The 16,249-nt window shown below is 46.3% G+C and overlaps 1 protein-coding gene across 2 annotated transcripts in view; it reads right to left on the bottom strand.

Annotated features, from left to right (window-relative positions):
- LOC109875834 (plexin-A2-like) overlaps positions 1-16,249 on the bottom strand; it is a 77,640-nt gene that overhangs the window by 49,551 nt on the left and 11,840 nt on the right. For both annotated transcript variants that reach the window (XM_031809651.1, XM_031809656.1), the window contains exons 2-3: positions 12,927-14,249; positions 11,661-11,843 (exon numbers count right to left, since the gene is read on the bottom strand). In XM_031809651.1, the coding sequence (XP_031665511.1) occupies positions 11,661-11,843; positions 12,927-14,141 (1,398 nt within the window). In that variant the 5' untranslated portion in view covers positions 14,142-14,249. The remainder of the gene's footprint in view (positions 1-11,660; positions 11,844-12,926; positions 14,250-16,249) is intronic.

Consider the following 16,249-nt stretch of genomic DNA (forward strand, 5'->3'; position numbering starts at 1 on the left):
GAAATAAAACCGAAATTGCCCAGAGAGATATTGTGCCAGCGGTATTAAGCTGGGCATTAGGAAATTGACCAGGAGCAACCACAGTGAACAAGGTCCAATGTATTATCTCAGAGGAAATAGTGACTATTTGACTGGCCCAGAGTTTGATTTCAGTCCATTTATACATGAGTTTATAATCTAAAACAGGGTTGCTTGGGCTTTGGCCCTGTGGGACTACATCAGGTCCTCAATCTCTCTTAAGCCTCACAGTTCGTAATGAGAGGAGGACCGTTTAATTGGTTTTATAATGAGCCTGCTGGTAGCTGCTGAGATGTGCACAGTATCTGGAAGCTGTCCTAGTTCAGCCAGAGTTTCTGGTAGAAGTAATGTACATGATGAAAAGTGGCTAGTTTACAAAGATCAACTCATGCCTGCTACCCCATCAACCTTAGCCATGTAATAATGAAAATGTTTTGTAAATGATTAGGAAACATCATTCAAGGTCCAGAACAGTAATTTCATGGCTCTTAGATATTTTTTCTCTTCCTTCGTAGGCAGTTTGTTTTACCTATTCTGTTTTACTGAATAGGAAGGTTACTAATGCTTTGGCTAAATGCCCTTTTCTAATCTAGTGTTTCTGTTGTCTTTCTTTAAATGTCCAAACTGTAACCTAACGTTACAAGAGGAAATACAACGATGTGTTTTCTTTCCCGATACCGACAGGGGGAGTTCATCTTCAAGGCCAACATTGGATACAAACAAGAAAGTAAAATAACCTGACAAATACATTTTAGAATGTCATATGACCCCATATACTCTTAGTAAGGAATTAATACAATTGACCTGTTCCCTTCAAAAGCTCTTTTAGCATGGTTTGCTGCATCTATCAGTGGTAGCGTGTTGTGATTCCATCCTTTAAAGAGATTCTCCGGTACTTTTGTATAATTTAGCCAGTAGTTCTGAAAGTAGCATTAATGAGCCAAAGGTGGTCCTGAAATTTGCATACTACATCACATACAGTACCAGTCAAAAGTTTGGACACCTACTCATTCAAGGGTTTTTCTTTATTTTTACTCGGTTCTACACATATGGCATCATGTAGTAACCAAAAAAAGGGTTAAACAAATCAAAATATATTTTATATTTGAGATTCTTCAAAGTAGCCACCCTATGCATTGATGACAGTTTTGCACACTCTTTGTATTCTCTCAACCAGCTTCATGAGGTAGTCACCTGGAATGCATTTCAATTAACAGGTGTGCCTTGTTAAAAGTTATTTTGTGGAATTTATTTCCTTCTTAATGCGTTTGAGCCAATCAGTTGTGTTGTGACAAGGTAGGAGTGGAATACAGAAGATAGCCCTATTTGGTAAAAGACCAAGTCCATATTATGGCAAGAACAGCTCAAATAAGGACAGGGAAATGACAGTCCATCATTACTTTAAGACATGAAGGTAAGTCAATGTGGAACATTTCAAGAGCTAGTGCAGTCACAAAAACCATCAAGCACTATGATAAAACGGTCTCTCATGAGGACCGCCACAGTAAAGGAAGACCCAGAGTTACCTCTGCTGCAGAGGATAAGTTCATTAGAGTTAACTGCACCTCAGATTGCAGCCCAAATAAATGCTTCACAGAGTTCAAGCAACAGACACATCTCAACATCAGCTGTTCAGAGGAGACTGCATGAATCAGACGTCATTGTCGAATTGCTGCAAAGAAACCACTACTAAAAGACACATCAAGTGGAAATCTGTCCAAATTTGAGATTTTGGTTCCAACCGCTGTGTCTTTGTGAGACGCAGAGTAGGTGAACGGATGATCTCCGCATGTGTGGTTCCCACCGTGAAGCGTGGAGGAGGTGTGAAGGGGTGGGGGTGCTTTGCTGGTGACACTCTCTGTGATTTATTTAGAATTCAAGACATACTAAACCAGCATGGCTACCATAGCATTCTGCAGTGACACACCATCCCATCTGGTTTGCGCTTAGTGGTACTATCATTAGTTTTTCAACAGGACAATGACCCAAACACACCTCCGGGCTGTGTAAGGGCTATTTTACCAAAAAGGAGAGTGATGGATTGCTGCATCAGATGACCTGGCCTCCACAATCCCCCAACCTCAACCAAATTGAGATGGTTTGGGATGAGTCGGACCGCAGAGTAAAGTAAAGGGTAGTTTGAAAGTTGCCAGACAGCTTCCCGGACCCACATCACAACATGTTCTTACATTTCTCTCCCTTTAAATATTGCCATATGCAATTGATTATGAGATTATTGTGATCAATGAAGCAATTTGGGAGGGTTCTAAAAGAGGTAAACATTACTGTACATAAATGTTCCTTCTAGCTTTCCATTTCCCTGGAAGTTGGTAAGAAAGATGATCAGTTCACAGTACATGTCTTTGGCCTGCCAATCCCACTAAATGTGACCAGATGTGACTAGCATGGGTGAAGTGTGTTAAGTCTATCTATCATACCATATGGATAATAGACTTGGAGCACTCTTCAGCTAGCCTATCCATTTTAGTCTAGTATCCTTACAGTCTCCCTTATTCCTTTGCCCCAGATACAGTATGGTAGAAAGGACACTCTAGCAACAAAGATTCATAACATTTCCAAACATAACGTCTTTCTAAGAGAATAAAAATACAATGACATAAGGCCAGTACTGGCAGCCTTCAGGGTTGAGTGGCTGTGTGTTTGGGCAGATTCTAACTGACAGACTGGAGAGTGGACATTGATTAGCCCATATCCATCATGACTGAATGCTGATGAAGCGGAGTGTGTGTCTGTCCTGCGAAGACAGGATGGTGCTGCAGTGCCTAATGAAAGGGGGACGTGTTTAGTGAGAGCCAAATAGGTGGATGTTTGTATTACACCCCTGCACTAATCAGTCAGACATGACATCACTGCTACTAAGAGAGCTGTATTGATTCCTAGCATAGAACAAGCTGTATGTTAGCAAATGCTATTACCAAACATGATTACTACTATGATGAATGCACTCTAAGTGTGTGTGTGTGTGTGTGTGTGTGTGTGTGTGTGTGTGTGTGTGTGTGTGTGTGTGTGTGTGTGCTCGTCTGATAAAGAAAATAAAAACATACAGCATTGTTGGCCCAAAGGAATAGGACATTTTCTGAATGATCCTTGAGGTTTTCCCTAAATCCTTGAAGTTAACATTCTACAGTATGCCTAGCTTCCAAGGCCCCATACCACAGTTTCTACTACGTAACCAGAGACTCCTCTAACTCCCCTCAGGTGAGGTGACAGGTGATGGCGCCGATGGGTAGGGCTGCTGTCTTATCGGCCCTCAACTAATCATACTACGTATTTTGATAGTTTTTTTTGTGTTGTTCGTAATTTGTTTTGTACATAATGTTGCTGCTACCGTCTCCTATGACCAAAAAGAGCTTCTAAACATCAGAACTGGGATTGCTCACCTCAATCTGGACAAAGAATTTTTCTTGGAGATTTGCTGGAGAAGGAAACGGAGATTGAGGCAAAAGAGGACCAGGACCTTGTGAGGACCAGGCGATGAGTGGCTAATCTGCCCTTGCCCTCCATTCTGCTAGCTAATGTTCAAGAGGTAGAAAATAAATTGGATGAACTGAAAGCACATATATCCTACCAACAGGACATTAAAAACTAATATTTTATGCTTCACCAAGTTGTGGATGAACGACGACATTAAAAACATAGAGCTGGTAGGTTATACACTCTGTTGGAAAGACAAAACAGCAGCCTCTGGTAAGACACGGGGCGGGGGCCAATGAATTTATGTAAACAACAGTCGGTGCACGATATCTAAGGAAGTCTCAAAGTTTTGCTCACCTGAGGTTGAGTATCTTATGATAAGCTGTAGACCACACTATTTACCCAGAGAGTTTTCATCTGTATTTTTCGTAGCTGTCTACATACCACCACAGAGCAAGGTTGGAACTAAAACCGCACTAAATGAGCTGTATTCCGCCATAAGCAAACAGGAAAACGCTCATCCAGAGGCGGCACTCCAAGTAGCCGGTGACTTTAACGCAGGGAAACTTAAATCAGTTTTACCAAATTTCTATCAATATGTTACATGTGCAACCAGAGGGAAAAAATCTACACCACCTCTACACCACACACAGACACATACAAAGCTCTCCCTCGCCCTCCATTTGGCAAATCTGACCATAACTCTATCCTCCTGATTCCTGCTTACAAGCAAAAATGTAAGCAGGAAGCACCAGTGACTTTGTCTATAAAAAAGTGGCCAGATGAAGCAGATGCTATACTACAGGACTGTTTTGCTAGCACAGAATGGAATATGTTCCGGGATTCGTCCGATGTCATTGAGGAGTACACCACATCAGTCACTGGCTTTATCAATAAGTGCATCGAGGACGTTGTCACCATAGTGACTGTACGTACATACCCCAACCAGAAGCCATGGATTACAGGCAACATTCGCACTGAGCTAAAGGGTAGAGCTGCCGCTTTGTGTGTGTGTGTGTGTGTGTTAGCGTGTGTGTGTGTGTGTTAATGTGTGTGTGCGTGCAGGTGTCTTTGCATGCATGCTCATGGGTGTGTACTAAGTACAGCATATGTTTAAATATCCTACTGAAAGCAGAACTCAAGGGAAGCAGAGGATATAAACGTAGACATGCCATCAGTAAATGTTGTCACTTTAATGCTATGGAGATAATAATTTGTAGTGAACGGTCTATCTACTGTGAAGATTTCTGTATTGAGACTACTGTTCACAGCATGCAGTTAAATTGAGCCTCAAACATACCTTCCTTGTTGTGAACTTGAGTGAGGACCCAAAAGTGGTTTAACAAAATAAGAGTCCTTTAATGTAAAAACACAGGGAAGACATAGATCCTCTTCAGATGTAGAAAAATGGCAAAATAGACAACCCTCAGAGAGGGCGACAAATGAAACAGAAATTCCTTCTGATATTTACAAAAGAGTCCCCTTCTTAGCAGCAGAGGAGAATAGCTGGGTTGCGGCGACAGACTGCTGGTCTCTCTGGGTAGGCGCGGGTCGTAGCGGACAGAGGTACCTGATCACACGTAGCATCAGAAGAACAGGCAGATTCCGACAGGATGGGACAAGGGTGAAGCAAACAAGACGATAGTTTGGTTCTGGCATGAGAAACTCAAACGAGAATCTGACAAAGAAAGAAGCAGGAACAGAGAGAGAAATAGAGACCTAATCAGAGGGAAAAAGGGAACAGGTGGGAAAAGAGTGAACGAGGTAGTTAGAGAAGATGAGGAACAGCTGGGGGAAGGAGAGGAAGAGAAGGTAACCTAATACGACCAGCAGAGGGAAACGGAGTGAAGAGAAAGAACAGGAACAAGACATAATATGACAATACATGACAGTACCCCCCCACTCACCGAGCGCCTCCTGGCGCACTCGAGGAGGAAACCTGGCGGCAACGGAGGAAATCATCGATCAGCGAACGGTCCAGCACGTCCCGAGAGGGAACCCAACTCCTTTCCTCAGGACCGTACCCCTCCCAATCTACTAGGTACTGATGACCACGGCCCCGAGGACGCATGTCCAAAATCTTACGGACCCTGTAGATAGGTGCGCCCTCGACAAGGATGGGGGGGGGGGGAAGACGAGCGGGGGCGCGAAGAACGGGCTTAACACAGGAGACATGGAAGACCGGGTGGACGCGACGAAGATATCGCGGGAGAAGAAGTCGCACTGCGACAGGATTAATGATCTGAGAAATACGGAACGGACCAATGAACCGCGGGGTCAACTTGCGAGAAGCTGTCTTAAGGGGAAGGTTTTGAGTGGAGAGCCATACTCTCTGACCGCGACAATATCTAGGACTCTTAGTTCTACGCTTATTAGCGGCTCTCACAGTCTGCGCCCTATAACGGCAAAGTGCAGACCTGACCCTCTTCCAGGTGCGCTCACAACGTTGGACAAAAGCCTGAGCGGAGGGGACGCAGGACTCGGCGAGCTGAGACGAGAACAGCGGAGGCTGGTACCCGAGGCTACTCTGAAAAGGAGATAGACCGGTCGCAGACGAAGGAAGCGAGTTGTGGGCGTATTCTGCCCAGGGGAGCTGTTCTGACCAAGACGCAGGGTTACGAAAAGAAAGACTGCGTAAGATGCGACCAATAGTCTGATTGGCCCGTTCTGCTTGACCGTTAGACTGAGGGTGAAAGCCGGAAGAGAGACTGACGGAAGCTCCAATCAAATGGCAAAACTCCCTCCAAAATTGAGATGTGAATTGCGGACCCCTGTCCGAAACGACGTCTGACGGAAGGCCATGAATTCTGAAAACATTCTCGATGATGATTTGTGCCGTTTCTTTAGCAGAAGGGAGCTTAGCGAGGGGAATAAAATGAGCCGCCTTAGAGAACCTATCGACAACCGTAAGAATAACAGTCTTCCCCGCTGACGAAGGCAGTCCGGTGATAAAATCTAAGGCGATGTGAGACCACGGTCGAGAGGGAATGGGAAGCGGTCTGAGACGGCCGGCAGGAGGGGAGTTACCGGACTTAGTCTGCGCGCAGACCGAACAAGCAGCCACGAAACGACGCGTGTCACGCTCCCGAGTGGGCCACCAAAAATGCTGGCGAATGGAAGCAAGCGTACCCCGAACGCCGGGGTGGCCGGCTAACTTGGCAGAGTGAGCCCACTGAAGAACGGCCAGACGAGTAGGAACGGGAATGAAAAGAAGGTTCCTAGGACAAGCGCGCGGCGACGGAGTGTGAGTGAGTGCTTGCTTTACCTGCCTCTCAATTCCCCAGACAGTCAACCCGACAACACGCCCCTCAGGGAGAATCCCCTCGGGGTCGGTGGAGACTACTGAAGAACTGAAGAGACGAGATAAAGCATCAGGCTTGGTGTTCTTAGAGCCCGGACGATAAGAAATTACGAACTCGAAACGAGCGAAAAACAGCGCCCAACGAGCCTGACGCGCATTAAGTCGTTTGGCAGAACGGATGTACTCAAGGTTCCTATGGTCAGTCCAAACGACAAAAGGAACGGTCGCCCCCTCCAACCACTGTCGCCATTCGCCTAGGGCTAAGCGGATGGCGAGCAGTTCGCGGTTTCCCACATCATAGTTACGTTCCGACGGCGACAGGCGATGAGAAAAATACGTGCAAGGATGGACCTTGTCGTCAGAGAGGGAGCGCTGAGAAAGAATGGCTCCCACGCCCACCTCTGACGCGTCAACCTCGACAACGAACTGTCTAGAGACGTCAGGTGTAACAAGGATAGGTGCGGATGTAAAGCGATTCTTGAGAAGATCAAAAGCTCCCTGGGAGGAATCGGACCACTTAAAGCACGTCTTGACAGAAGTAAGGGCTGTGAGGGGAGCTGCCACCTGACCGAAATTACGGATGAAACGACGATAGAAATTCGCGAAGCCGAGAAAGCGCTGCAGCTCGACGCGTGACTTAGGAACGGGCCAATCAATGACAGCTTGGACCTTAGCGGGATCCATCTTAATGCCTTCAGCGGAAATAACAGAACCGAGAAATGTGACGGAGGAGGCATGAAAAGTGCACTTCTCAGCCTTCACATAAAGACAATTCTCTAAAAGGCGCTGGAGGACACGTCGAACGTGCTGAACATGAATCTGGAGTGACGGTGAAAAAAATCAGGATATCGTCAAGGTAGACGAAAACAAAGATGTTCAGCATGTCTCTCAGGACGTCATTTACTAATGCCAGAAAGACAGCTGGCGCGTTTGCGAGGCCGAAAGGAAGAACCCGGTATTCAAAGTGCCCTAACGGAGTGTTAAATGCCGTTTTCCACTCGTCCCCCTCCCTGACGCGCACGAGATGGTAAGCGTTACGAAGGTCCAACTTAGTGAAAAACCTGGCTCCCTGCAGGATCTCAAAGGCTGAAGACATAAGAGGAAGCGGATAACGATTCTTAACTGTTATGTCATTCAGCCCTCGATAATCTATGCAGGGGCACAGGGACCCGTCCTTCTTCTTAACAAAAAAAAAACCCCGCTCCGGCGGGAGAGGAGGAGGGGACTATGGTACCGGCGTCGAGAGCTACAGACAAATAATCTTCGAGAGCCTTACGTTCGGGAGCCGACAGAGAGTATAGTCTACCCCGGGGGGGGGGGGGGGGGGGGGGGGGGTGGTTCCTGGAAGGAGATCAATACTACAATCATACGACCGGTGCGGAGGAAGAGAGGTGGCCCTGGACCGACTGAACACCGTGCGCAGATCGTGATATTCCTCCGGCACCCTCGTCAAATTACCAGGCTCCTCCTGTGAAGAAGAGACAGAGGAAACAGGAGGGATAGCAGACATTAAACATTTCACATGACAAGAGACGTTCCAGGAGAGGATAGAATTACTAGACCAATTAATAGAAGGATTATGACAAACTAGCCAGGGATGACCCAAAACAACAGGTGTAAAAGGTGAACGAAAAATTAAAAAAGAAATGGTTTCGCTATGATTACCAGAGACAGTGAGGGTTAAAGGTAGCGTTTCACGCTGAATCCCGGGGAGAGGACTCCCATCCAGAGCGAACAAGGCCGTGGGCTCCTTTAACTGTCTGAGAGGAATGTCATGTTCCCGAGCCCAGGTCTCGTCCATAAAGCAGCCCTCCGCCCCAGAGTCTATCAAGGCGCTGCAGGAAGCTGACGAACCGGTCCAGCGTAGATGGGCCGACAAGGTAGTGCAGGATCTTGAAGGAGAGACCAGAGTAGTAGCGCTCACCAGTAGCCCTCCTCTTACTGATGAGCTCTGGCTTTTACTGGACATGAAGTGACAAAATGACCAGCGGAACCGCAATAGAGACAGAGGCGGTTGGTGATTCTCCGTTCCCTCTCCTTAGTCGAGATGCGGATACCCCCCAGCTGCATAGGCTCAGCACCCGAGCCGGCGGAGGAAGATGGTAGTGATGCGGAGAGGGGGGCAACGGAGAACGCGAGCTCCTTTCCCCGAGCTCGGTGACGAAGATCAACCCGTCGCTCTATGCGAATAGCGAGTTCAATCAAGGAATCCACGCTGGAGGGAACCTCCCGGGAGAGAATCTCATCCTTTACCTCAGCGCGGAGACCCTCCAGAAAACGAGCGAGCAAAGCTGGCTCGTTCCAGTCACTGGAGGCAGCAAGAGTGCGAAACTCAATAGAGTAATCTGTTATGGATCGATTACCTTGACATAGGGAAGCCAGGACCCTGGAAGCTTCCTCCCCAAAAACAGAACGATCAAAAACCCGTATCATCTCCTCCTTAAAGTCCTGATACTGGTTAGTACACTCAGCCCTCGCCTCCCAGATAGCCGTGCCCCACTCACGAGCCCGTCCAGTAAGGAGAGATATGACGTAGGCGATACGAGCTGTGCTCCTGGAGTAAGTGTTGGGCTGGAGAGAAAACACAATATCACACTGGGTGAGGAACGAGCGGCATTCAGTGGCCTCCCCAGAGTAACACGGCGGGTTATTGATTCTGGGCTCCGGAGATTCGGAAGCCCTGGAAGTGGCCGGTGGATCGAGGCGGAGATGGTGAACCTGTCTTGTGAGGTCGGAGACTTGGGCGGTCAGGATCTCAACGGCATGTCGAGCAACAGACAATTCCTGCTCGTGTCTGCCTAGCATCGCTCCCTGGATCTCGACGGCTGAGTGGAAAGGATCCGAAATCGCTGGGTCCATTCTTGGTCAGATTCTTCTGTTGTGAACTTGAGTGAGGACCCAAAAGCGGTTTAACAAAATAAGAGTCCTTTAATGTAAAAACACAGGGAAGACATAGATCCTCTTCAGATGTAGAAAAATGGCAAAATAGACAACCCTCAGAGAGGGCGACAAATGAAACAGAAAGTCCTTCTGATATTTACAAAAGAGTCCCCTTCTTAGCAGCAGAGGAGAATAGCTGGGTTGCGGCGACAGACTGCTGGTCTCTCTGGGTAGGCGCGGGTCGTAGCGGACAGAGGTACCTGATCACACGTAGCATCAGAAGAACAGGCAGATTCCGACAGGATGGGACAAGGGTGAAGCAAACAAGACGATAGTTTGGTTCTGGCATGAGAAACTCAAACGAGAATCTGACAAAGAAAGAAGCAGGAACAGAGAGAGAAATAGAGACCTAATCAGAGGGAAAAAGGGAACAGGTGGGAAAAGAGTGAACGAGGTAGTTAGAGAAGATGAGGAACAGCTGGGGGAAGGAGAGGAAGAGAAGGTAACCTAATACGACCAGCAGAGGGAAACGGAGTGAAGAGAAAGAACAGGAACAAGACATAATATGACAATACATGACATTCCTTGCCAGTCGTCCTCCTGTCTGAGATTCTCTACTAATCCCTTCAATCACAAAATATCTCCTTCCGGTCCACTGTGAAGTCATGTTTTTGAAAAGCTTGAATCGTTTAGATATGCTTTCGAGAGTTTCCTCAGTTGGAAACTGACTACTTTCTGCACACGGTTAGTGTGAAACGGAGTGACTTGACACAACGCTGGCCAAACAAGATGTATCTACAAACAAATGGAGTTAAATGGTTCCAGTCTGCCATGAAATGTTCATCCATGTATATGGGTAAGAGTAGCTGCATTTTCAGATTTAAGTTTCTAATTTAGTCAGAAAGTAATTTTTATTGCAAATTAAAGTCTACTGTTAGTTAGCTAGCGAATGTTAGCTTGCTGGCTCGTTAGCTAATGTTACGTGTATGATCTATGCAGTAATATTATTAGAATCAGAAATATATTTGCATTGCTAGTTATAGCCTATTGTTAGTTATCTAACATTGAACCTAGTTTGTTAGCTGTAGCTACCTGCAGATTCCTAGTACAGCTATGACAATGTTTGTATTGATAGTAGTATGAGTTTGGATTATGCTGGTTCATTGTTTAGCTAGCTAGCTACCTAGCTCGCTACATGTCTAAACAAAAGAGTCCACTTCGTCCGGATAATTACATGACCCATCTAATTAGCCAGGTGTGTCTGGGGGTGATTACGGCCATCTATTGTATTTCATGAAGAATAGTGACCCATCCACTTAGCTAGATGTGGCTGTGGGGAGTTTGCATTTCCTTCACATCAATTTAGACAAGTGTGTCAAGTAAGCGTCATCTAATAATTATAAAATAGTTCTAAATTATTTTCAGCAAAAGACATGACAAAAACACACTTTTTTAACTATAGTAAATACTACAGTATTTAATTTGCATATACCCTGGCCATTCCCCTCCTTCATATCCCAATTTGTGCAACCCATAAGTGAGAAACCTACAGTACATGCCATGTGTAGACCATATATTGTATTATAGAAAAGAGCAGAAGCTCTGAACTATCCGTTCAGACCTACCTACCTACAGGTTATGGAAAATGTGCTCTTTTAGTATTTCTCAATTAGGTTTCCTCAAGGAGAAAACCTCCACTGCTAGGTCAAAGATAATAAAACAAAAACACTATAGTAAATAATGCAGTAATGTCCGCAAAAACACTACAGTAAATATTACAGTCCACAAAAACACTACAGTATACTACAATCCGTAAAAACACTACAATAATTGCTATAGTATATACTACAATTTTAATTTACTACAGTAGTTGTACTATAGTTAACTGTAAATACTATAATATAGTCCCTGAAATACTACAGTATTTACTGGAGTGAAAAAACACAACAGTGAATACTAGTATTTATACCATAGTATATTATAATATTTTTCATGTGGGTGTGGAGAAAGAATCGCCCATGCTCACCTTCTTCAGTCTGCCACTCCTGGTTCCGATAAAGGCCACGCTGTAGCCATTATAGACGTAGGAGATGACAGAGGTCAGCCTGTCTCTGGTCTCAGTATACACCGTCAGGCCAGCTACCAGCTGGGAGCCCCCAAGGGGCTGGTTGATATCCAGCCCACAGAAGTGATCATCGATAGGCACAGGCTGCAGAGAGAGATGGGGGAAGACAAGGAGAGATGGGTGAGACAGAGAGCAAGAGAATGAGAGTAAGAAATCTCTAAATGACTGCTGTAAAAATCCTTACATATTTGCTACACACAATTACCATGGTTTTTAAGGCCGCAACTTCAAAAGTTATTGGGCTGTTACATTTGTAAACAATGCCAGGACAGTGTGTTTGTTGAGCAGTTTAATTGCTCATGGCAAACACGAGAACGCCATGTGTTTTGTTACGGTTTCTGTGATTTAAATCGCTTGATCTGACATCACACAAATACACAGTCCCAGAGATGTCAGGTTTTGATTTAGCATCAGAGAGGCTCGCATGCTAAGCAGTCCTGTTACATCTAGCACAACCCACCTCAAACCTCCACTAATGGCCTGTCAGACGGAATAGAAATCTCGCTTTTTAGGGCAACACATTTGTACTTTCATTTCCTGCACCTCTCGAGAGTATCTATTCTGCTTTCTTCTGCACTGGAACAGATGGATGACATGGGTAAGAGGCAGTATATGACTATTAGCAAAATAGGATCTTGGAGGCAATGATGGAATCAAAGTGGTTGGGTGAGAGTTGCTGAATAACAACCTTGATGGATGTCCTTGTTACCGTTTTCTGAACGCTGACAGCCTCATATCATACAGAGTTACAGTCACAAATGGAAAGAGAGAGAGTGAGAGAGAGACAGAGAGAGAGAGAGAGAGAGAGAGAGAGAGAGAGAGAGAGAGAGAGCCTGAGCCTCTAAATGGAATCAAAGCGACATACAAAACTCCTCTGATTAGCATTGTACATTCATCTCCCCCACTTACTCTGCTGCTCTTTTGGAATATAGAAACGGTGAATGGGATTCTTCAGCGGGATTCTGGCTACTGTTAGTGTAATCAAGGCTGTGGGGTAATCAAAGAGCTTCAAAAATGACATTCTCTAACCTGTCAGCTCCACTGTCTGAATAATGTGTATGTATGTCACATCAGAGGAGCCAATGCTGGTTGGCCCCAGGCTAGCTGGATGTTAATGAAGGGACTGGATGCAGAGCCCTCTTCAGGGGTTTAGCTACAGGTACCTACCGCCTTGGTGCACTGCACGTCCTTTCCCAGCAGCCAGTGCAATTCCAGGTTGCCCTCTCCCTGGTAGCAGGACTGCAGGCGCTCTTTAATGCGGGCGTTGACGTCTCGGATGGCAAAGATGCACAGGGCGGAGTTGTCCAGAGGCTTGTGGTACTGCTTCTGACCCTTGGTGAACACAGCAAAGAGGATGTCATCCTGGGCACTGATGTTCAAGGACCTGGCCAATACCTTCCCTGCCTTAGACAGGTGGGCAGCCTGTAGGAGGCGATACTCCTCTCCATTATGTACACAGCCCACTGGCAAAGACACATAAGAGTGGAACTTTGTGTCCCCTTTGCAGAGGCGTATGATGCGGGTTGTGTAGAACAGGTCACCAGGGGAACTGCCAGCTGGCATCCCATTCTCTGGGGTCTCTGGCTGCACGGTCAGGAAGTAGACAAAGTTCCCGCTGGCGAAGCCATAGATGTAGTAGATGTCAAAGCGCGGGACCAGAGCTAGCGTGTCAGAGGGGATCTTAATGAGAGAGGAGACAAAGTCTGTGTGGAGCTCATAGTCCAGCATGGCAGAGGACTCTGGGTCGCGGGGCAGCTTACGGCTGGAGATGGTGGGGAAATAGTCCTGCTTCCCACCCACAGCTGTGCCAATGAACAGGGTGCCGTCCTGGCCCTGCGAGGAGGGCACGATGACACCATACATGGTGCCTGTCTGGTTGACACTGGAGAGGTAATGCTCTTTCTTGTGAGTGGGCTCTACCAGGATAAACAGGTCGTCCTGTCGCATCAGCTTGCAGACTCCCTGGTAGAGGCTGCCACAGGCCAGCAGGCGGTTGTGGGAGTAGTCTATGAGCAGCAGTTTGTTAATGTTGTCAGTGGATGCCAAGGGCTCTGAGCAGGGCTGCACTATAAGAGGAGGGTAGCAGGCGTTGTTGTCGTACTCAGGACCTGTGTCGTGGGAGACCAGAAGTGTCAGGTTGGCAGACAGCTTGTAGATCCGGTTCACAGCACCAACATAGAGAACACCAGTGGTCTTGTGCACCGTCAGGTGGTTCAGGGTCCACTCTCTCCTCTCTGACTGGAAAGTGTTGACGGAATGACCTTGTCCCATTGCTAGGGAGATGGACATCATGACCAACAGCCACCACGTCAGGGGCCATGACTGCTCCTTAGTGCGGCCGCAGTAAGTGCATCCTATATCCAAACACGTCCTCATCCCCATAGGACTTCTAAGAGATGGCAAGTCCAGGCAAAATGTCTAGTGCTGTAGGGCAGGAATGAACAAGGCTGTACTCTAGTTGATATCCTCAACAATGGTCTTCACATCATCCTGAAATAGAAGATAAATAAACCGAACATGTTATAATAAACCTTTCATAAACCTTTAGCAAGGACTCATTAAACAGGGTTTTATTCATAAAACGTTTTGATTAAAATAATTATAGAAATAACCTCCCTCCAATTTCACAAGGGTGACATTTTACAATGACAAGAGTTTTCCATTATAAAAGACAGGACTAAGAGATACTACAGGCCAGAGACAGCACAGAATCACACTGAAAAATAGCATCTTGAAACTGTTTCACCCTTGTTCTTCTGCTCTGCTTTCTCAGACACAACATACATCAATGGAACATGGAATTGCAGTAATCACTTCACAGTGTAGACCTCTATCCCACTGCAATCAAGTTCTCTCTGCTTCCCCTATCTGCAGGGGCTTATTCTCTCTGTAAGGTGTTTTCTCTGCTTCCCCTATCTGCAGGGGCTTATTCTCTCTGTGAGGTGTTTTCTCTGCTTCCCATATCTGCAGGGGCTCATTCTCTCTGTAAGGTGTTTTCTCTGCTTCCCATATCTGCAGGGGCTCATTCTCTCTGTAAGGTGTTTTCTCTGCTTCCCATATCTGCAGGGGCTCATTCTCTCTGTGAGGTGTTTTCTCTGCTTCCCATATCTGCAGGGGCTCATTCTCTCTGTGAGGTGTTTTCTCTGCTTCCCCTATCTGCAGGGGCTTATTCTCTCTGTGAGGTGTTTTCTCTGCTTCCCCTATCTGCAGGGGCTTATTCTCTCTGTGAGGTGTTTTCTCTGCTTCCCCTATCTGCAGGGGCTTATTCTCTCTGTGAGGTGTTTTCTCTGCTTCCCCTATCTGGAGGGGCTCATTCTCTCTGTGAGGTGTTCTCTCTGCTTCCCCTATCTGGAGGGGCTCATTCTCTCTGTGAGGTGTTCTCTCTGCTTCCCCTATCTGGAGGGGCTCATTCTCTCTGTGAGGTGTTCTCTCTGCTTCCCCTATCTGGAGGGGCTCATTCTCTCTGTGAGGTATTCTCTCTGCTTCCCCTATCTGGAGGGGCTCATTCTCTCTGTGAGGTGTTCTCTCTGCTTCCCCTATCTGCAGGATCCAAATGCATTATTATGCTTCCATGTATCCAGTTCCCTGTTTTCTTTACTCCCCTCCCTCTTGTTCTCCTAAATAGTCGAATCCTCCAGGAATTAGTCACTCTCTCCAGCGCGGCAGACATTCCTAAATTAAATCAGGCCTTTTCCAGGAATGGCGAGAATCATTAGGGATTCAAAGTCAGGCAGCATCAACCCTTTCGTTTCCTCGGTTAATTTCATTAGCATAGTTTATGTAGATGTTTCAACCAGGAGACAAACAATGACTCTAGAATATTGCATGGAATGCATGGGATGGATGAGTGGATGGATGGATGAGTAGATTGATGGATGGATTAGAGAAAGGAGAGTGAAAGCCTTGAAAAATCATGTTATGTAGGACTTTCTTTATTTTCACAATCTACTGATCATGTGTTTTATGCTTTAGTTTGAGTTCACATCTGTCTAAATTAAAACATTTCTCACATTGATTAGTCAAGATAACCTGGTTAGTCACTTTGGACCTGGAGAACAAATGGCACGTTTATCAGGCATCCTGTTTATATGATTCCTTATTAATCTAGGGTAGGGAACATTGATCAGAGATGAGGGAGAACTGGTGGCTTCATACTTGCACTCACTTCATCCCAGTCCATTATAGTAGTAATAAAAGTGCTATGCGCGAAGGAAAGGACTGTAAATTAGGAGTCCACATCTGCCTGCACTGCACCCGCTCCTTTCGTCTAAGTCCCAGCAACTCTGGAGGCTTAGCCAAGCTGGCTCTCTAAGGCTGTGGAGCCCCCACAAGCCACACACTCTGTCCTGTCTGATTCCAGACCAACAGCTCTCTACTGTAGCCTCTTTGCTTCACAAACCATTCACCTTCCCAGTGAAATGGTACGGAAGCATTTGGCCAGCTCAAAGCCTTTAGCTTGGAAATAATTACTTTCACGGTCCTAGGTCCCC

The sequence above is a fragment of the Oncorhynchus kisutch genome, linkage group LG1 (assembly GCF_002021735.2).
Source record: "Oncorhynchus kisutch isolate 150728-3 linkage group LG1, Okis_V2, whole genome shotgun sequence".
NCBI lineage: Eukaryota > Metazoa > Chordata > Actinopteri > Salmoniformes > Salmonidae > Oncorhynchus > Oncorhynchus kisutch.